The sequence below is a fragment of the Oncorhynchus keta genome, chromosome 29, assembly GCF_023373465.1.
Source record: "Oncorhynchus keta strain PuntledgeMale-10-30-2019 chromosome 29, Oket_V2, whole genome shotgun sequence".
Classification (NCBI taxonomy): domain Eukaryota; kingdom Metazoa; phylum Chordata; class Actinopteri; order Salmoniformes; family Salmonidae; genus Oncorhynchus; species Oncorhynchus keta.
The window spans coordinates 24,266,893-24,287,855 of NC_068449.1; the positions used below are offsets into that span (position 1 = coordinate 24,266,893).

At 43.3% G+C, this 20,963-nt stretch overlaps 1 protein-coding gene across 7 annotated transcripts in view; it reads right to left on the minus strand.

Annotated features, from left to right (window-relative positions):
• LOC118362545 (protein unc-79 homolog) overlaps nucleotides 1–20,963 on the minus strand; it is a 48,450-nt gene that overhangs the window by 2,353 nt on the left and 25,134 nt on the right. For 3 of the 7 annotated variants that reach the window (XM_035742959.2, XM_035742954.2, XM_035742961.2), the window contains 21 exons: nucleotides 14,703–14,884; nucleotides 14,274–14,475; nucleotides 13,917–14,096; nucleotides 13,338–13,406; nucleotides 12,567–12,904; nucleotides 12,120–12,302; nucleotides 11,740–11,902; nucleotides 11,487–11,636; nucleotides 10,062–11,339; nucleotides 8,706–8,822; nucleotides 8,487–8,589; nucleotides 8,229–8,369; nucleotides 8,063–8,101; nucleotides 7,775–7,887; nucleotides 7,587–7,672; nucleotides 6,928–7,101; nucleotides 6,767–6,835; nucleotides 4,044–4,154; nucleotides 512–616; nucleotides 327–404; nucleotides 123–212 (listed from right to left, as the gene is read on the minus strand). In XM_035742959.2, the coding sequence (XP_035598852.1) occupies nucleotides 123–212; nucleotides 327–404; nucleotides 512–616; nucleotides 4,044–4,154; nucleotides 6,767–6,835; nucleotides 6,928–7,101; nucleotides 7,587–7,672; nucleotides 7,775–7,887; nucleotides 8,063–8,101; nucleotides 8,229–8,369; nucleotides 8,487–8,589; nucleotides 8,706–8,822; nucleotides 10,062–11,339; nucleotides 11,487–11,636; nucleotides 11,740–11,902; nucleotides 12,120–12,302; nucleotides 12,567–12,904; nucleotides 13,338–13,406; nucleotides 13,917–14,096; nucleotides 14,274–14,475; nucleotides 14,703–14,884 (3,971 nt within the window). Of the gene's footprint in view, nucleotides 1–122; nucleotides 213–326; nucleotides 405–511; nucleotides 617–4,043; nucleotides 4,155–6,766; nucleotides 6,836–6,927; nucleotides 7,102–7,586; nucleotides 7,673–7,774; nucleotides 7,888–8,062; nucleotides 8,102–8,228; nucleotides 8,370–8,486; nucleotides 8,590–8,705; nucleotides 8,823–9,247; nucleotides 9,365–10,061; nucleotides 11,340–11,486; nucleotides 11,637–11,739; nucleotides 11,903–12,119; nucleotides 12,303–12,566; nucleotides 12,905–13,337; nucleotides 13,407–13,916; nucleotides 14,097–14,273; nucleotides 14,476–14,702; nucleotides 14,885–20,963 lie in introns of all 7 variants that reach the window. The other 4 variants (XM_052486279.1, XM_035742957.2, XM_035742955.2 and 1 more) reach the window with 4 other exon arrangements.

The window sequence follows — 20,963 nt, forward strand, 5'->3', positions numbered from 1 at the left end:
CTGCGTTTTCCCTGATCACTTGACCAGGAGAAACGGAGGACCCTCCACATGACAAGATGGTTAGAGATGAGACTCATCCACCCATCTTACATGAGTTAAGGCAGAGTAAGGAGGAAACTCACTTTCAGTTTGGTCAGTGTGTGCATGTCCGCTATGAAGTCTAGAAGCTCACTGATGTATTGCCTCATGCATTCCATTGCTGCTGTCGTGCACTGAGAAAGACAGAGAATAGTGCAACAATCAAACAACCCATAGGTTTATTTCAATTGGTCATCATAAAGGAACACAGATGAAAAACCAATGTACTGTATTATATACTGTCTTACCCCTGGAAGTGATGAGATCATGTGCTTTGAGAGAATAGTAGACTCTGCTAGCCTCGTACCAATATCTGAACAAACAAACTGACAACATCCACACATAGTTAACATAAAGACATTTGTAAAGTTATCTTTGGTACTTGTGGGTTGAAATCTTTTCCACAAGTAGTTCTGATGGTACTACTGTTTACCTGGACCAGCAGTAGCAGGTTAGTATCGGGTAGAGGAGACTTGAACTTCAGAGCCTGCAGAAGCTCCAGCACCACAATACGAGACATATAGAACTTATCTCTCTCCTGTGAATACATAAAATAGCTCAGCATGAGGACAAAGGGGGATAGTGGATAGAGAATATAGAAAATAACTGTGTACAAATGTTGGAATGATTTTAGAGGAACCAAGTGAGATAGGCATACTGGAGAAAAAGGTTTGCCTGGTGGATGTTTTCTCTAAGCTGTCTTATTTCATATTTCAGGGCTGTGTACTGTTTCTCTCTCCCTCTCCAGCGCTGCCTGTGTGTATGTGTACTGGAGAATAAAGGTTGTCTGTGGTCTGAATAGAGACAGAGGATCTGATTAGCATGGCACCCAGTCCAGATCTCCGCTCTCCCAGGGTCCCAGTTCAGATGAGGCTGTCAGCCTGGAGAGCCACTGCCCTCAATACAAAGCCCTGCTACATCTCTCTCTCTTTTCAACCAAAGAAATCATTCCCTTCTCATCAGCATGAAACCAAAATATATCGAGTATAGTTGATTTGGGGTCATATTTGTTGAAATGTTCTATGTGTAGTGCAGTAGTGATAAACATAACTTCCCAAACATCCGTACATCTACAATAACCCAAGCACTGAAAAATCCTCCTTAAACGTGTGTTTGAGACAGCTCACCTCATAAGACTAACTGCACAGGAAACATTTAAATAGACGTAATCAGTCATATTGACTCGCGTTTTGAGAAACGGATGTTATATAGCGGGGATTAACCAGGCTGGAGGAAATCAATAGAGCTGGAGACATAAAGCATGGTGCTGTGACAGCAGTGGTGTGGTAAGGATCCATCTGTCCTGCAGCAGGAGACAGCCCTGGACACATACATCCTCAGCCCAGAGCCCCAACTAACCATGTAAATCAATACTGGCTGATTGTTTACTTAACTATCTGTGACACACAGCCACCTTCCTGTCTAGCAGGAGTGGCTGGGGATAAGTATTATCACCAAGAACTACAATATACAGAGGTCTGCAGACATAGATTCATGTTTAACAATGCGGGACAAAGTCATATTTCCGTATCCCTTTTCAAATTGGGCCTTTCACATTAGAGGTCGACCGATTATGATTTTTCAACGCCAATACTGATACCGAATATTGGAGGACCAAAAAAAGCCGATACCAATTAATCGGACGATTTAAAAATGTTTTTTGTAATAATGACAACAATACTGAATGAACACTTGTTTTAACTTAATATAATACATCAATAAAATCAATTTAGCCTCAAATAAATAATGAAACATGAAACAAATAATGCAAAAACAAAGTGTTGGAGAAGAAAGTAAAAGTGCAATATGTGCTATGTAAGAAAGCTAATGTTTTAGTTCCTTGCTCAGAACATGAGAACATATGAAAAGTGGTGGTTCCTTTCAACATGAGTCTTCAATATTCCCAGGTAAGAAGTTTTAGGTTGAGGTTATTATCAGAATTATAGGACTATTTCTCTCTATACCATTTGTATTTCATATACCTTTGACTATTGGATGTTCTTATAGGCACTTTAGTATTGCCAGTGTAACAGTATAGCTTCCGTCCCTCTCCCTGGGCTCAAATCAGGAACACATCGACAACAGCCACCCTCGAAGCAGCGTTACCCATCACTCAACAAAATCCACGGCCCATGCAGAGCAAGGGGAACAACTACTCCAAGTCTCAGAGCGAGTGACATTTGAAACGCTATTAGCACGCACCCCGCTAACTAGCTAGCCATTTCACATCGGTTACACCAGCCTAATCTCGGGAGTTGATAGGCTTGAAGTCATAAACAGCGCAATGCTTGAAGCACAGCGAAGAGATGCTGGCAAACACACAAAAGTGCTGTTTGAATGAATGCTTACGAGCCGAGCCTGCTGCTGCCTACCACCGCTCAGTCAAGACTGCTCTATCAAATCATAGACTCAATTATAACATAGTAACACACAAAAATACGAGCCTTAGGTCATTAATATGGTCGAATCCGGAAACAATCTCGAAAATCAAACATTTATTCTTTCAGTGAAATACGGAACCGTTCCGTATTTTATCTAACGGGTGGCATCCATAAGTCTCAATATTTCTGTTACATTGTACAACCTTCAATGTTATGTCATAATTACGTAAAATTCTGGCAAATTAGTTTGCAACGAGCCAGGCGGCCCAAACTGTTGCATATACACAAATATAATATATAATATACACATATCATATTTACTCTGCGTGCAATGAACACAAGAAAAGTGACACAATTTCACCTGGTTAATATTGCCTGCTAACCTGGATTTATTTAGCAGCTCACAGATTACTGCACCTGTACATAGCCCACCTATAATTTAGCCCAAACAACTACTTCTTTCCCTACTGTATTTATTTTATTTATTTTGCTCCTTTGCACCCCATTATTTTTTATTTCTACTTTGCACATTCGTCCACTGCAAATCTACCATTCCAGTGTTTTACTTGCTATATTGTATTTACTTTGCCACCATGGCCTTTTTTTGCCTTTACCTCCCTTATCTCACCTCATTTGCTCACATCGTATATAGACTTGTTTCTACTGTATTATTGACTGTATGTTTGTTTTACTTCATGTGTAACTCTGTCGTTGTATGTGTCGAACTGCTTTGCTTTATCTTGGCCAGGTCGCAAACTTGTTCTCAACTAGCCTACCTGGTGAAATAAAGGTGAAATAAATTAATTAAATAATTTTTTTTTAGCTAAATATGCAGGTTTAAAAATATATACTTCTGTGTATTGATTTTAATAAAGCCATTGATGTTTATGGTTAGGTACAGTCGTGCCAACGATTGTGCTTTTTTCGCAAATGCGCTTTTGTTAAATCCTCCCCCGTTTACCGAAGTTGGCTGTCTTTGTTTGGAAGAAATATTCTTCACACAGTTCGCAACGAGCCAGGCGGCCCAAACTGCTGCATATACGCTGACTTAATTATATGCAGCGCAGGACACGCTAGATAAACTTGTAATATCAACCATGTGTAGTTAACTAGTGATTGTGATTGTTTTTTATAAGAAGTTTAATGCTAGCTAGCAACTTACCTTGGCTTCTTACTGCATTCGCTTAACAGGCAGTCTCCTCGTGGAGTGCAATGTAAGGCAGGTGATTAGAGCGTTGGACTAGTTAACTGTAAGGTTGCAAGATTGAATTCCCGAGCTGACAAGGTAAAAATCTGTCGTTCTGCCCCTGAAAAAGGCAGTTAACCCACAGTTCCGAGGCCGTCAGTGAAAATAAGAATATGTTCTTAACTGACTTGCCTAGTTAAATAAAGGTGTAAAAAAATATATACCGATTTCCAATTGTTATGAAAATTGAAATCGGACCCAATTAATCGGCCATAGCGATTAATCGGTCGACCTCTATTTCACATGAGATCATTGCAATGCTAACAGTGTTATTTTAATTTTTTACAAACAAACAAACAAATATGCTAGCAAATGTAAGCAAAACTATACATATCTACCTTGTTGAAGGCTTTGTAACAGAGGCCACACAGCTCCACCAGGTAAGAGAGGCTGAACACTCCATACTGCATGACAAAGCTCAGCAGTTTGGAGAAGGGCTCCAGTAAGCTCTGGGGAAGGGGAGAAAAAGAGACAGTAACAGCTGGGTCCTGCCTGCTGGTGGGAGGCCAAGGGGATTTTAACACAACAGGGATTTTGTAGGACTTATCCATTCACTCATGCAAATGTGACTAAACTGAATGCTATCAGGTATAAATCCTTTGATTTAAAGAGTCAGAATGTAACCAGTCATATAACCTGCTCAGTCCCATATCAGAGAAGGGCTGGGATAGTGTGCTATATGACACTCGATTGAAGACTGTGCTCACCATTTGGTTAGTAGGCCTAATGCATCCTGTAGCACAATCTCCAAAAAGTTATGTGACACTGTAAAGTCCATGGAGAATAAGAGCACCTCATCCCAGCTGCCCAATGTACTGAGGCTAGGAAACACTGTCACCACTGATAAATCCACGATAAAGGAGAATTTCAATAAGCATTTTCCTACGGCTGGCCATGCTTTCCACCTGGCTTCCCCTATCCTGGTCAACAGCCCTGTAACCCCCACAGCAACTTGCCCAAGCCTCCCCATTTCTCCAAATCCAGATAGCCGATGTTCTGAAAGACCTGCAAAATATGGAACCCTACAAATCAGCTGGGCTAGACAATCTGGACCCTCTCATTCTAAAATTATCAGCCGAAATTGTTGCAACCCCTATTACTAGCCTGTTCAACCTCTCTTTCGTATTGTCTGAGATCCCCAAAGATTGGAAAGCTGCCACGGGCATCCCATCCCCTCTTCAAAGGGGGAGACGCTCTAGACCCAAACTGCGACAGACCCATATCTATCCTACCCTGCCTTTCTAAGGTCTTTGAAAGGCAAGTTAACAAACATATCACCGACCATTTTGAATCCCACCGTATCTTCTCCGCTATGCAATCTGGTTTCCGGAGCTGGTCATGGGTGCACCTCAGCCACGCTCAAGGTCCTAAACGATATCATAACCTCCATCAATAAGAGACAATACTGTGCAGCTGTATTCATCGGCCTGGCCAAGGCTTTAGACTCTGTCAATCACCACATTCTTACCAACAGCCTTGGTTTCTCAAATGAATGCCTCACCTGGTTCACCAACTACTTCTCAGACAGACTTCAGTGTGTCAAATCGGAGGGCCTGTTGTCCAGACCTTTTGCAGTCTCTATGGGGGTGCCACAGGGTTAAATTCTCGGGCCAGCTTTCTCTGTAAACATCAATGATGTCGCTTTTGCTGCTGGTGATTCTCTGATCCACCTCTATGCAGACGATACCATTCTGCATACATCTGGCCCTTCTTTGGACACTGTGTTAACTAATCTCCAGGTGAGCTTCAATGCCATACAACTCTCCTTCTGTGGCCTCGAACTGCTAACTTCTTCAGGATAGGGGGCAGCATTTTCACTTTTGGATGAATAGCATGCCCAAATTCAACTGCCTGCAACTCATCCCCAGAATATAAGATATGCATATCATTAGTAGATTTGGATAGGAAACACTCTGGAGTTTTTTTTATAGTAATTTATTTGAATTTGTCGCTCTGCATTTTCCCTGGCTGTGTGACGCAAGTGTCCCGCCTATCCCGGAGAGGTTAAATGCAATTAAAACCAAATGCATGCTCTTCAACCGATCGCTGCCCACATCTGCCCGCTCATCCATCATCACTACTCTGGACGGTTCTGACTTAGAATATATGGACAACTACAGCTAGGTGTCTGGCGAGACTGTAAACTCTCCTTCCAGACTCACATTAAGCATCTCCAATCCAAAATTAAATCTAGAATCAGCTTCCTATTTTGCAACAAAGCATCCTTCACTCATGCTGCCAAACATACCCTCGTAAAACTGACTATCCTACCGATCCTTGACTTGTCATTTACAAAATAGCCTACAACACTCTACTCAGCAAATTGGATGCAGTCTATCACAGTGCCATCTGTTTTGTCACCAAAGCCCCAGATACTACCCACCACTGCGACCTGTATCCTCTCGCTGGCTGGCACTCGCTTCATATTCGTCGCCAAACCCACTGGCTCCAGGTCATCTATAAGTCTTTGCTAGGTAAAGCCCCGCCTTATCTCAGCTCACTGGACACCATAGCAGCACCCACCCATAGCACGCACTCCAGCAGTTATATTTCACTGGTCACCCCCAAAGCCAATTCCTCCTTTGGCCGCCTCTCCTTCCAGTTCTCTGCTGCCAATGACTGGAACGAACTGCAAAAATCACTGAAGCTGGAGACTCATATCTCCCTCACTAACTTTAAGCACCAGGTGTCAGAGCAGCTCACAGATCACTGCACCTGTACATAGCCCATCTGTAAATAGCCCATCCAACTACCTCATCCCCATACTGTTATTTATTTATTTTGCTCCTTTGCACCCCATCTCTACTTGCACATTCATCTTCGGCACATCTATCACTCCAGTGTTTAATTGCTAAATTGTAATTATTTCGCCACCATGGCCTATTTATTGCCTTATCTCCCTTATCCTACCTCATTTGCACACACTGTATATAGACTTTTTCTATTGTATCATTGACTGTATGTTTGTTTATTCCATGTGTAACTCTGTGTTCTTTGTGTCGCACTGCTTTGCTTTACCTTGGCCAGGTCGCAGTTGTAAAGCACACACAGACAGACTCACCCGGGTTGCACTTGTGGTGGGGATCTTCAACAAACAAATGATAATCCTCAAACTGGAGTCCAGGGGACACTGTGAGAGAGACATCATACAATTCTTCATAAGGCTTTAGCTCTATATTGGTCACAGTCAATGCAGCCTACAAGCAGTGTGAGATCCAGTACCTTCAGAGGCAGAACAGAAGGTAGTTTAGTGAGGAAGGTCTGGAACTGATTGCAGATGGTGGTCCACAGGTTGCTGGGGGAGTCCATGGGCAGGGCCTCCATGAAGGTGGCAATGTTTTCCAGGCAATGCAGCATGGTGCTCCCGGCTGGTAGACTCCTCTTGTTGTTTAGACCCTGAGGACGATGGTATAAATGACAACAGGGTTACATAATACATATTTATTGCCATAGAGCCATTACCAACTGTTCCATTATCAATTGTTCAATAGTTTTAAAATTATATTCTAAAAGTGGTTTGGACTAGTGATGTTATGAGTCAAAGGAGTGAACTGAAGTGGACTATCACAAGTGCTATTCCTTGAACATTGTAACAGTGTAAGATTGCTAAAGAGAAGACACCAAGTTAATAGAGAATAAGTGAATATGGTGAACAACCATGCAGAGGCATACTCTTCAGCAGCATTCTTAATTGGGTTTGTTATCACGCTATCCTAACAGCAGTGTTGTAGTGTCGTCAACTTTTACAAGAGCTCCTCCTGCTGGATACATGACCAAAGTGGACATTTTGCTTGAGATTCAAGACATACACAAACACCCGCATAGTTCCTTCAGCCGAGTGCTGAGCTTTAATCATTACACTAAGCAAGTAAAAGTCCCACCTCCAGCAGCTGGTTCAGCGCAGCCACAGAACTCAGTTCATTAAAATCAATCAGGGAAGAAGCCAATGTTCTCAGAAAACCTCCATCTGGAAATACACAGAAATTGACAGTAAAGATCAAACCATATCCCTCAGAATGCTGCTCTTAACAGGAGCCATATTGTGTTTAATATGTTTGTCTGAGTAGACCTTTGATGTTGCTCTGGAAGAGCTGAGGCAGGATGCCATTGGGGGCCAGCTGGTGGAACACACAGCGGAGGAACTGCTTAGCCACACCTGCTGCGTTGCCAGGGATCAGCATGCTACACCAACAGAAACATCACACACAGAGCGTCTGCACCTCATGTTGGCCCATTCTCTCATTTGTGTACAAGAATACAGCCAGCGTGAACTAGTCATCAGCATCCACAGTACACCTGAGTTTAACACATACCAAATAAGAATATATTCAGTATGTCTAGTTGTGATGTGTCATACCTCTCAGCTTGCCCAGAGAAATTCGCACTAGACGCCAGCCTGTAAGAAAAACATCTGAATTCAAGATCAGAGACATGACAGAGTGTGCCAAAACTTTACTGAACAATTAGGCTTGTGTCTGGGATGTATAAGGGGGCTGATGCAGGAGCTGCTGTAGTTGCCAGACCTGCCCACAGACTGCATGATGTCCAGCAGCAGTGGAGCGGCCTGGTCAGGGCTGAGGTGGATGAACATGGAGAGCACCACCACTGCCAGGCCCAGGGTCTCCTCATCATACTCCTCTAGCACCGCACCACAGTCACGACACCTGAGAGACCACACAGTATTAGTATTAATAACAACAAATTACCATTAATACATACAGTATTCACTGTCCAGAATGACACACCAGTCAGTGTTGGTGGTTGGCGGTAGGTTCACTCACCTGTCAGTCATGGTGGTAGGCTGATCATCAATGAACTCCTCGGGGGCGGGCACAAACATGCTGACTGTACTGGGGGCAGATAGGAGGCTGGTCTTGGTGGGGCCTGTTTAGAGAGCAACACGAAAATCAGCACAGTCAAACAAAGTCATTACAGTATTTAAAAGGTGTTTTGATATTTACAAATCTGAAGGGGTGGACCAGAGGTAGCCAGTGACTGACCTGTCTCCCAGGTGCTGATGTTGTGAGGGGCGCTGGACTGGTGCTCCAACTGTCTCTTCATCAACTGGCTAATGGTTAGAGCTCCCAACGAGCCCCGCTTCGCCTGACGGTACTGAGCTGGGGTGCGACACACACACATACAGAGGGTTGAGTTGCCTGGTACTTTCCCTCTATCTCCACTTTCATTTCAATGACTGGTTTACTAAAACAAACTCATGAAAATGGGGAGTGGAAAACGCTCACAGACGTTTAAAAAAAAAATGGAATGGAATGGCTTATTTGCATATATTCAATATTTGATATATTGTCGGAATAGATATAATCCCTGATCTATTGATAAGAAAAACGAAAGAACCATGAAAAAACTGCATTGGTGTCAAAAACATAACGCTGAGAAAGAACGACTTGAAGAAAAACTATTTTACACATTGAAAAAAAGAAGGCCAATGTTTGAAAGGTTTTGATGTTCTGGGTGTGATGACCACACCCTGTTTTATTGGTGAATTTAAACAGATGACAATGAGAAAGTATTTGGATCCTACTTGATACTGGAGAGTGGTTGCTTGGTTCTGGGATAGCAGCTGCGAGGGTGGGGGCTGAGGCGGATTGTCCAGGGTGGTGTGCGTGAGGGATGGGGCGCAGTGGTGGCTGCTTCAGCTCTCAGCCACCTTATAACCTCACATGTGGACAACTGTTTAGAGCATGAGATGCTGCAGACACCCAACGCCAAAACAAATGTAGTGTAGAGCTACATGTGGTTAACTACAAGTATAGAGCAAGTCCTAGTGCAACAGCAATCTAAAATGGATTTTGTGAAGAAATTACAATTGGTTATTGATGCCCTATTTAGTAAAAAAACTAATTTGCCTTATTCTGTTATTGCTTGTTCTTAGATGGACAGCTATTTATGGACATTGTGTTGCAGCAATTTGAAGATGCTGTATTGATATTTATTTATCGGCTTCTAGGACTTCACTTCACAGCATGTTTTGTTTTTCAGGTGTTTACCATGGGTAGGAATGGGAAACGGAAGAAACACGTACAAGCCACACCACAGGACAGGAGACAGCAGTGGTGACCAGTTGACTGAAGATTTGAAGTAGCATGGATATCCAACTAGACAATTTAAAGTCTGTTCATGTGGTTCGGGCCCTTCTAAGCAGACACTTCCGTTAAAATTCTAGAAAATGTGTTCTAGAAAAATCTTAAGAGATGTCGCCACTGAAACACACACATCAAAAATACATATTGTGCATGAAATCAGCGTAGGTGAAGGATACAGCAGCCGTAGGTCCATACAGAGGGAGACCTCTGGACTGAGGCTTCTCTTTCTCCTTTCTCCCCTGTCTCTCTTACCTGTCTCAGTGGGCTGCTCACCCAGCTTGTCCAGGGTGTTGAAGGAGATGTCCAGATACTCTCTCTGGATGGCGCTCACAGCTATCTTCCTCTGCTTGCGTTGCCGGGGAACTATCTGGATCTTAAACTCTGCCTCGTCATCATCATCATTATCAGGTTTCAGGTCGCTGTCATCAAGGTCATCATCTTCATAATCTTCCTCTTCATCATTGTTCCCCTCCAGAGAGGTGGGGGGCTCGGCTGTGTCTTCAGGAATGTCCAGGAAGACGGTCCTACCAGAGGGACTGGTCCCCACACCCACCGCTGCCTTCAGGTCCTCAGGGTGCACAAAGTCATCCAGGGAGGTGTCAGGGACAGCAGGGGTCTTCCTCAGCAGGTCCCTCTTCTGTTGTAAACTGAGGGTCATGGGGCTCTCCAGGCCAGGGTGCTCCAGCTGGTCAGGCAGCTCCAGGGAGGTGGTGGGGGTTGTATAGCGTGGCCTCCTCTGTAAACGCTGTTGAGGGATTTCTTTTGCTGGGGAGTCTGTGGTCTTCTTGTCCATAGAGCAGTCCTCCACGCTCACTTGCACCACCCGAGACAGGTGCAGGGTGCTACTGCTGGCAGGGGAGGCAGCGGGCCTGGCAGGGGAGGCTGGGGGCCTGGCACTCCCATTCAGCCTGTTACCCATCACTGTGTTCAGGTCAAATTCCTCGTCACTCTCCACGATCCTCAGTGGCGGCAGGGGCTCAAACACCAGGGAGTCGCTGTCGGACATGGAGAGGATGGAGTGTTTCTCTGGGATGGAAGTACAGTCAGAGGAGAGGTCAATGAGGTCCGGGTCCTCCTTCTCTGCTGATGAGCCCCCTGTAAGAGGGGAGTCCAGGTCGGCCTTGTCCTCAAACGTCCCCATGCAGCTGAGACGCACCTCTGGGATGACAGGCCTGGAGCAGTCTGAGTGGCCCCCCCGGGATCCTCGACGGTCCTGGCGGTCACTGCCCTCCGCACGGCCTGAGGAACCGTCTGACGAGCCCTTCCCATGGCCCCCCTTCTGCCTGGGGTGGGAGGTGGTGGAGGAGGGGGGTGCGGGGAGACCATGCTGCAGGTCACAGCGGTCAATGCAGGACTTGCGTCGGTGCTCGTCCAGGTTGTAGAGGATGGAGTCAGTGTTGGCAATGTCTAAGGACTTCTGCTTGTGCATGGCCTGCAGACGCTTCTTCCTGGTGCTCTCCTCCCTCACACAGTGCAGGATGCTGTCCTGTAGCGCACTGGCCTCGCGGTACTCAGACAGCTCAATTTCACCTGACACAGACAGAGAGAGGATCAAAAGATAGCTTATATCTGATTATAAAAATCAGTAAAAGCTCAATTTATATCAGCAAAAGCATTTAAGTTCAATTTATTTCTTTTTTGGATAAAATAGGTCATCCTTTGAAACTATATGTATACTTTTCTGTGCATTCAGCTCCACTGGCTGGTACTTGACAGACTTGCTGCCACCGATCCTCTTCAGACGGGCGAAGAAGGTCTGGGACTCCTTGTTGCCTGCTCCAGTTGGGGTGTCGTGGACATCAGACTCATCAAATACACTGTCCTCCTCTGGAAAAAAACAAAACACACACATTATATCAAAAACTCTCAAGTCTTACTCCAGATTCATTTCAAGCCCAGTCCAGTAATGTAATCATCTTTCTGGTGCTACCTTTCTCTTTCTCGCTATAGCGGCTGATGTTGGAGTTGTCACTGTAGAGGGGTCCGGCGGTGGCATGGGGTCTACAGCTGTGGTACTGGGCATTCAGGGTGTTGATGGTGATGTGGATCAGGTGCAGAACCCCTTTACTCACATCCATGTCCCTGTAGGGGTACTGGGACCACACACAGGATCGGTAGGAGTGGAGTGTAGGAGAGTAGAAAGCAACACCAATATTAATAAATTAGCTGTTGTTCCCAATACAAATTATTCACAACCAGACTTTTAAGTGCCGGTAATCAATTTTACACACACTGTATACAGTTTTCAATGTAAACACATTCACATAGTGGATAAGGTTTCATTATATTCCAAACATGGGTAGTGTGTACCTTGTAGAGGATGACCAGCAGGGCTTTGAGCCACATCTGTCTGATGTGTGGCTGCAGGGCCCAGAGAGAGCAGCGTGGGGGCTGCTGGAAGTAGTGTCTGAGCTGGGGGCATGTGCAGTACTTCAACACCTGGACCACCAGGGGGAGCAGCTGCTTCCCAAGCCCAATGTTGTAGTCCATCACCTGCAGGAAATATCACATCACGCTACGTTCTTCTTGAAGCTTGACAGATTTTCATAATCAGCAGCAGCAACATGAAACTTAAACTTTACAGAGGGAAACAAGACAACAAAAAAATCCCATCTTAAACGTACTCTCAACTGAAGGAGATGAGAGCCAGGGATATTTCTGGGGATTAAACTCTAAATGTATTCAAGGATAATCATTCAAACTATTTTTACAGCGTCAACTCGCCGTCATTCATAAGGTTACTTGATATTCTCTGACCTGTGCGATGCCAGCGATGAAAGCATTGAAGGAGGTTGAGGTCCTCATCTTTTGGGGTGCGATCATGAAGCAACCCTCCTGCTGGTCAAAGCCCAGCAGTAGATACAGGTGGCGCTTCACCGTGTTGAAGGCCTTGGCACTGCCAATGTCTGCCTCGGCACTGCTCTTGTCTTTGGCCATGAACTTCATCAGCACCATGATGAGCTGGTGCACCGTCTGGTGATCTATCCCAGCATCCTCTGGGAGCAGGTCCCTGATGACCGAGTCGTCCTCCGGTGAGGGGCTGTGGCCTAGGAGAGGGGCTGAAGCGTCGGGGTTAAAGGGTGGGAGGAAGCGTGCTGCAGACAGGGGAGCGGATGAAGTGGAGAGGGGCGGTGAAGCAGGTGAACAGAGAGGGAGATAGTACGACAGTCATCTCATTTGGTCTACATTCAGCAGGGTGATTACATATATGGACACCACTAACATATTCATGGCATATGTCAAACGCAAACAGAAAATGTGAAAAGCTATCAAGATAGCAAGAGTAACAGTTCTCTCATTCCAACAGTATAATTAGTTTTTTTGCCTGAGACTAAAATAGAATGCACAATCTATGAACTCTGGATGAAAAGCAATGAATGTCAGTGAAGAGCAAACATTGTTTTTTCAAGTTTCCTTTACCAATTGCCATAAGGTATTTATTTCTCCCACTATGATGTGATTATGCTGAAGGGAATGTTGATCTGGTTCAGTTGTAATAAGGTGAGTCAGATTTGGGTTGTTATTTACCTGGCAGGACTTTCTCTATCATATCTCCCAGAGTCGGGGCAGAGTGCTCTTGCCTCGTAAGTCTTAGAGCTAAAAACCATACATGAGAACACAATTTAGGAGAATGTTCTGGGGAAGTAGCAAAGGACACGTCTGAGCTTCCAGACAACCCTATACATCCCAATGTCTCACACCATTCACACAAAGTGATCCCAAGATGTATGTGGATCCTAAGACTAGTAGTTCTATTAATAATTTAGCTTCCACTTGCTTACATGAAAAATAACGTGAAGCACTCAAACTTAACCACACACAGTCTAAAGCCAACCCCTTCACCCAGAAACTCAGACAGCATCCTGTGCAGAGTCAATGAGGAAATCACAGATAAAACAGAACTCTTACATCCAGCAAGAGAACGAATCACAGAAAACAATTGAATAAAACAAACAGGAACACAGATACTGTTTGTAGGTGTACTAACAGAACAGAGAGATGAATGGATGAGGAGAGAAACAGTAGGAGCATGGGACAGACAAAAGCTGAGACCCACAGACTAGTAGCCTAACCAACCAATGGACACTCTACCAACTGGACACTTACGTAGACGGTTACACAGAGTCTCTGGGAGGGAGAAGGCCCTCTTGGACTCGGGCGGGCCCTTGACGCTGTCACGGAGGGAACGCACACTCTTCTGGCGATTCCTGGCAAAGCGCGCCCGTCTGATTTTCCACATCGCTGCATCACTAAGGTTGGCCACGTTGGTGCGCACAGCTGTGATGGCTGACAGGGAGATGCAAGGAAGGAAACATAACACACCTCAACTGGAACAGTTGTGTTCTTATTTCACAGGTTTATATTTCCCTACTGTACATGCTTTGTTTGTTGTATTGAACATGTCATAGTCTGCATAATAGAAGTTGTGCTATGTAACAGAGAGAATCCTCCAGCTGGGCGTACTGGTGGGGAAAGGGAATTCCTTGTTGCAGTCCAAGTGGAGCTGGGCCTCCAGGGAGAGCGTCTCGAAGCGGTTGACAAAGAACTCCCAGCTGAGGGCAGGGACCTCCTGCTTCAGGTGGTGCAGCATCAGCAGCTTGCTGAGGATGATGGGCCGGTCTCTCACCACTGTGTCGAACTGGAAGTCCAGGCACAGACACAAGCCCTAAAGGCACACACAGATACAGACAGAGACACAAGTGTTAGCACTGCACTTACATGTTTATGTGTTATTTGTCAATCCGGAATTATTTGCTGACATGATGCGAAGCAATTTATCCTCCGGGACAAAAAAAAGACTCTATACACGTGTTCAATTGATATAAGGAAAGTGGTTGTATGGTAGTTGAATAAGAGTATTTATCTTGGCCTAGATAGAGCTCTGTTAGTCACCTGTAGTGCTGGGCTCTTGATGGTGTCCAGCAGCAGCCTGGCGCGTGTGGCCACAGCCGGGTTGACATCCTCCACAGAGGCCAGGAAGCAGCAGAAGGCGTGGGCCAGGGAGTACTTCAGCAGGTGATTTTTCGTCACAGAACCAATGTCTAGGAACCGACAGAGCACTGCTACCTTCTCCACTGGGAGTTACCATGACAACACAGACAGGGCATAAGACAATATCTCAGCGCCATGACACATAGAGGTAGATAGAACACTAAGTAAAAGGTATAATGAGAACACCACGTTCTACAATCTAATCTGAATTCTTTCTCTTGTAAACCTTACTTTTCAGTAAACATGTCGTCTCTACGAATAATGCAATTTTGTAAAAAATGTATTAATTAAGGTGTAGATCAGCTTTAATATTGGAGATAGATTGTAGCTTATATCAATGTAATTGTCTGCATCATTTCCAATCCCCCATAAAAATAACACAATTTTGTAAATTCCGGATCTCTATGGCAAGACGCATCATTCACCCAAGTTTCTCAAAATTGGGCCAGTGATGTATGAGATATCACATGTGATGAAAGAACGTACGGATGGAGATCCACAGTATCCTCCCCGATTTCATTATGGGGGGAAATAATAAATCAAGCAAATGTCTGGTCTATTCATTATTTTCATTGCAAAGGATAGTCTTAAAGTAAGCATCACTCTAAATGTACAGTGTCTGTCATTAGATGGCACTGTGGAGAAGGAGGCGAGCCAGCATTATCCTAGCCAGATTGCCTGTGGGCAGAGAGGAAGAGGCAAAGTCAGAGGGATAACAGACTTGGGCTGCAGTCCAAACACTTAAAAGATACACCCTCATTCACTTACCCTCACCTTATGCCCTTGGGCGAATCCCCGTCGCCATCTTGGAGGACGGTCTAAATTATTAGCCAAGCAAGGGAAGTTTGCAACGTAAGCCCCTCAGCCCCCATTTTTAGTCGGCTTTGCGAATGTACAATTATGTTCACTCCGGGGCTTGACACTCCCCAAAATTTACTTCGAGACGATTGTACATCCGCTAAGAAAAGTCGGTAAAAAATTAAAAACAACATCAATGGAGGATGCAAATAACTTAGAAATTGTGCTACTAATGCACATGACGGCACAAGCACGTCTCGTAAAAATTAAACATGTTGCTGTTTGGTTATCTTTTGGAAATTGTAGAAATAAAACATTTTCCTTCTTCAGAAGTTCCAGCTAGGCAGGCTAACGTTAATTAGCTAATTAATTTGCTAGCTATCATACAGTAGGCGTATATTCATAATTATATCTTTAATATAAGTAGACATGCTCTCATAATTGACTATAGCGCATATAAAGCACCCACAAGCTACCGGTGGCTGAAAACACAATCATCACGGGATGAACATGTGATGAATTTCCGGCCAAGGGTGGTCCATTAAAGATCATTCCTTCTTCCCTCACCCTGCAAGTGTATACTCGTCAGACGTCTTGACACGTCATCAAAAGTGTCCAACTAATTTGACGGCTGAGGGGATAGGGTGTGTCTTTTCAGTGTTAGGACCGTAGGCCTGGAATCAGGGGCTAGACGTACAGCTGAAGTCGGAAGTTTACAAACACTTAGGTTGGAGTCATTAAAACTCGTTTTTCAACCACTCCACAAATTTCTTGTTAACAAACTATAGTTTTGGCAAGTTGGTTAGGACATCTACTTTATGTATGACACAAGTAATTTTACCAATGATTGTTTACAGATTATTTCACTTATAATTCACTGCATCACAAATCCAGTGGGTCAGAAGTTTACATACACTAAGTTGACTGTGCCTTTAAACAGCTTGGAAAATTCCAGAAAATTATGTCATGGCTTTAGAAGCTTCTGATAGGCTAATTGACATCATTTGAGTCCATTGCAGATGTACCTGTGGATGTATTTCAAGGCCTACCTTCAAACTCAGTGCCTCTTTGCTTGACATCATGGGAAAATCAAAGGAAATCAGCCAAGAACTCAGAAAAACAATTGTAGACCTCCACAATTCTGGTTCATCCTTGGGAGCAATTTCCAAACTCCTGAAGGTACCACGTTCATCTGTACAAACTATAGTACGCAAGTATAAACACCATGGGACCACGCAGCGGTCATACCACTCAGGAAGGAGAAGCGTTCTGTCTCCTAGAGATGAACGTACTTTGGTGCGAGAAGTGCAAATCAATCCCAGAACAACAGCAAAGGACCTTGTGAAGATGCTGGAGGAAGCAGGTACAAAAGTATCTATATCCACAGTAAAACAAGTCCTATATCGACATGACCTGAAAGGCCGCTCAGCAAAGAAGAAGCCACTGCAGCATCATGTTGTGGGGGTGCTTTGCTGCAGGAGGGACTGGCGCACTTCACAAAATAGATGGCATCATGATTACGGAAAATTATGTGGATATATTGAAGCAACATCTCAAGACATCAGTTAAAGCTTGGTGGCAAATTGGTCAAATCAAATCAAATTTTATTTGTCACATACACATGGTTAGCAGATGCTAATGCGAGTGTAGCGAAATGCTTGTGCTTCTAGTTCCGACAATGCAGTGATAACCAACAAGTAATCTAACTAACAATTCCAAAACTACTGTCTTATACACAGTGTAAGGGGATAAAGAATATGTACATAGGGATATATGAATGTCTTCCAAATGGACAATGACCCCAAGCATACTTCCAAAGTTGTGGCAAAATGGCTTAAGGACAACAAAGTCAAGGTATTGGAGTGGCCATCACAATGCCCTGACCTCAATCCTATAGAAAATGTGTGGGCAGAACTGAAAAAGCATGTGCGAGCAAGGAGGCCTACAAACCTGACTCAGTTACACCAGCTCTGTCAGGAGGAATGGGACAAAATTCCTCCAATTTATTGTGGGAAGCTTGTGGAAGGCTACCCTAAACGTTTGACCCAAGTTAAACAATTTAAAGGCAATGCTACCAAATACTAATTGAGTGCATGTAAACTTCTGACCCACTGGGAATGTGATGAAAGAAATAAAAGCTGAAATAAATCACTCTACTATTATTCTGACATTTCACATTCTTAAAATAAAGTGGTGATACTGACTGACCTAAAACAGAGGTTTTTTACTAGGATTAAATGTCCGGAATTGTGAAACACTGAGTTTAAATGTATTTTGCTAAGGTGTATATCATAAATATATATCTGGGACGCTTCACAATTAGTATGATATGTTACGTTTCGTATGTTATGCAATTCAGTTATGAATGTCCATTATACATTTTGTATGATATGTTCCGAATTACAAGTTCTATGATATTTACAAAACGCAGTATGTTACAAATTCCAATTTGTTATGGCTAACGTAAACTAGGTTTGGGATTAGGGTTAAGGTTAGGAGTTAGATTAAAGGGTTATGGTTAGGAGAAGGGTTAGCTAACATGCTAAGTGGTTGCAAAATAACTAAAAAGTAGTAAATAGTTGCAAAGTTGCTAATTAGGTAAAGTTGTCCATGATGAGATTTGAATGTGTGACCTTTGGGTTACTATATGTTTGTGCTATACGCCCACACACAGGAAATTGGTTAACCCCAAAATGTAATGGCTTATTTTCTACGTGTGGCTTATTTTATGGAATAGAAGCTTCATAATGATTAGGTTGTTACAAGTGTAGGACAGATAGGACTCGGGACATCCCGGCAACTGGGAGAAAACAATACGTTATATCGGCGTTGTGCCTGGTTTCCACTAGTTACCATAGCCACAAAGTCATAAACCCCACCTATTTCTACAATTTATTTTATTAAAATGGGATTTTAAACCTAACCTTAACCACACTGCGAACCTTATATCTAACCCTAACCTTAAATTAGGACCAAAAAGCAAATGCTTGTTTTCATGAAATCTTACGATATAGCCAATTTTTCCATAGTGGCTGTGGTAACTAGTGGAAACCATGTGCCTGTTGTTCACACGCGTATCGGCCATCTCATTGACTAGAATGGTCCCACCTGATCCTGCCTCCTCCTGACTGCCTTCCATTTTTTGATGACATTTCTTTTCATTGTTAGATTGGCCACTAGAGTACCTGGTCAATATAATGGATAATCTATGATGTGGGTCATAGTACTGCTTTGGCACCCAACTGGTGTCTTTTTTGTTGTTGTTGATTTACACAGAAAAGTAAATTACCATATGTTTCAGTACAGATAATATGGGGCCAAAATTAGATCATTAGAATTCATGATCATCATTATCCTATAATGATCTGTACTCATGACACATAATTTCCCTGAGCAATTGTTCTTGTTATTTTTCAATGTTCCTTTGCTTATGTAATCAATATCTACTTCTAATGATGTTTATGGTCAGAGTATGTTAAATTAAATGTGAATGTAGCATACTGATATTATATTATATACTAATTGGTGCTCAGTACCAGTCAATAGTTTGGACACACCTACTCATTCAAGAATTTATCTTTATTTATACTATTTTCTACATTGTAGAATAATAGTGAAGACATCAAAACTATGAAATAACACATATGGAATCATGTAGTAACAAAAAAAGTGTTAAAAGTGCACACCCTTGGCATTTTCTCAACCAGCGAAACGTAACAGTTCCCACATGCTGAGCACTTGTTGGTTGCTTTTCCTTCACTCTGCGGTCCAACTCATCCTAAACCCTCAATTGGGTTGAGGTTGGGTGATTGCGGAGGCCAGGTCATCTGATGCAGAACTCCATCACTCTCCTTCCTGTCATCCATTTACCTACTCTGCGTCTCACAAAGACACGGTGGTTGGAACCGAAATACTCAAATTTGGACTCATCAGACCAGAGGACAGATTTCCACCGGTCTAATGTCCATTGCTTGTGTTTCTTGGCCCAAGCAAATCTCTTCTTCTTATTGGTGTCCGTTAGTAGTGGGGTTTTTTCAGCAATTCGAACACAAAGGCCTGATTCATGCAGTCTCTTCTGAACAGTTGATGTTGAGATGTGTCTGTTACTTGAACTATGTGAAGCATTTATTTAGGCTGCAATCTGAGGTGCAGCTAACTTTAATGATCTGCAGCAGAGGTAACTCTTGGTCTTCCTTTCCTGTGGCGGTCCTCATGAGAGCCAGCTTCCCAGCTTCATCATAGTTCTTGATGGTTTTTGCGACTGCACTTGAAGATACTTTCAAAGTTCTTGACATTTTCTGGATTGACTGACCTTCATGTCTTAAAGTTATGATGGACTGTTGTTTCTCTTTGCTTATTTGAGCTGTTCTTGCTATAATATGGACTTGGTCTTTTACCAAATAGGGCTATCTTCTGTATACCACCCATACCTTGTCACAACACAACTGATTGGCTCAAATGCATTAAAATCACTTAAGCTTAAGGCTTACTTTTTCGAACCTTCTGTTAAAAATCGCGCAACATTTCAGCGTCCTGCTACTCATGCCAGGAATATAGTATATGCATATGATTAGTATGTGTGGATAGAAAACACTCTGACGTTTCTAAAACTGGTTAAATCACGGCTGTGACTATAACAGAACGTGCGTTTCGTCGAAAAGCCCAAGGAAAACTGATCACCAAAAAGTGGAAAAAATATCAATGCGCCACTTGCATGTATTGTCTATGGCACGGCAAATTAGATGGGGCCGAGATTACAAGTCCTACAGCTTCCACACGATGTCGCCAGTCTTGGCAATTGCCTGGGAGTTGTTCCTTGGTCAAACGAGGAAGACAGACCCCATTCCTTCCGGCCTCCGACAGGATGTTTTGGAAGAGATTTCCGACCATGATTTGAAGACGTGGAGCTATTGAATACACATCGCCCCGTGATCAATTTGATAGATTATTAACGTTTACTAATACCTAAAGTTGGATTACAAAAGTATTTCGAAGTGTTTTGTGAAAGTTTATCGTCGCCTTTTTTAATTTAAAAAAATTACGTTGCGTTTTAAAACTGTGTTTTTTTCTGGATGATACACTTTTCATAGATCGATATTTTGGGTATATATGGACCGATTTAATCGGGGAAAAAATACCCAATAGTGATGTTTATGGGACATATAGGAGTGCCAACAAAGAAGCTCGTCAAAGGTAATGAATTTTTTATATTTTATTTCTGCATTTTGTGTAGTGCCGGCTATGCTAATTATTTTGTTTACGTCCCCTTCAGGTATTTCGGGGTGTTGCATGCTATCAGATAATAGCTTCTCATGCTTTCGCCAAAAAGCATTTAAAAAATCTGACTTGTTGGCTGGATTCACA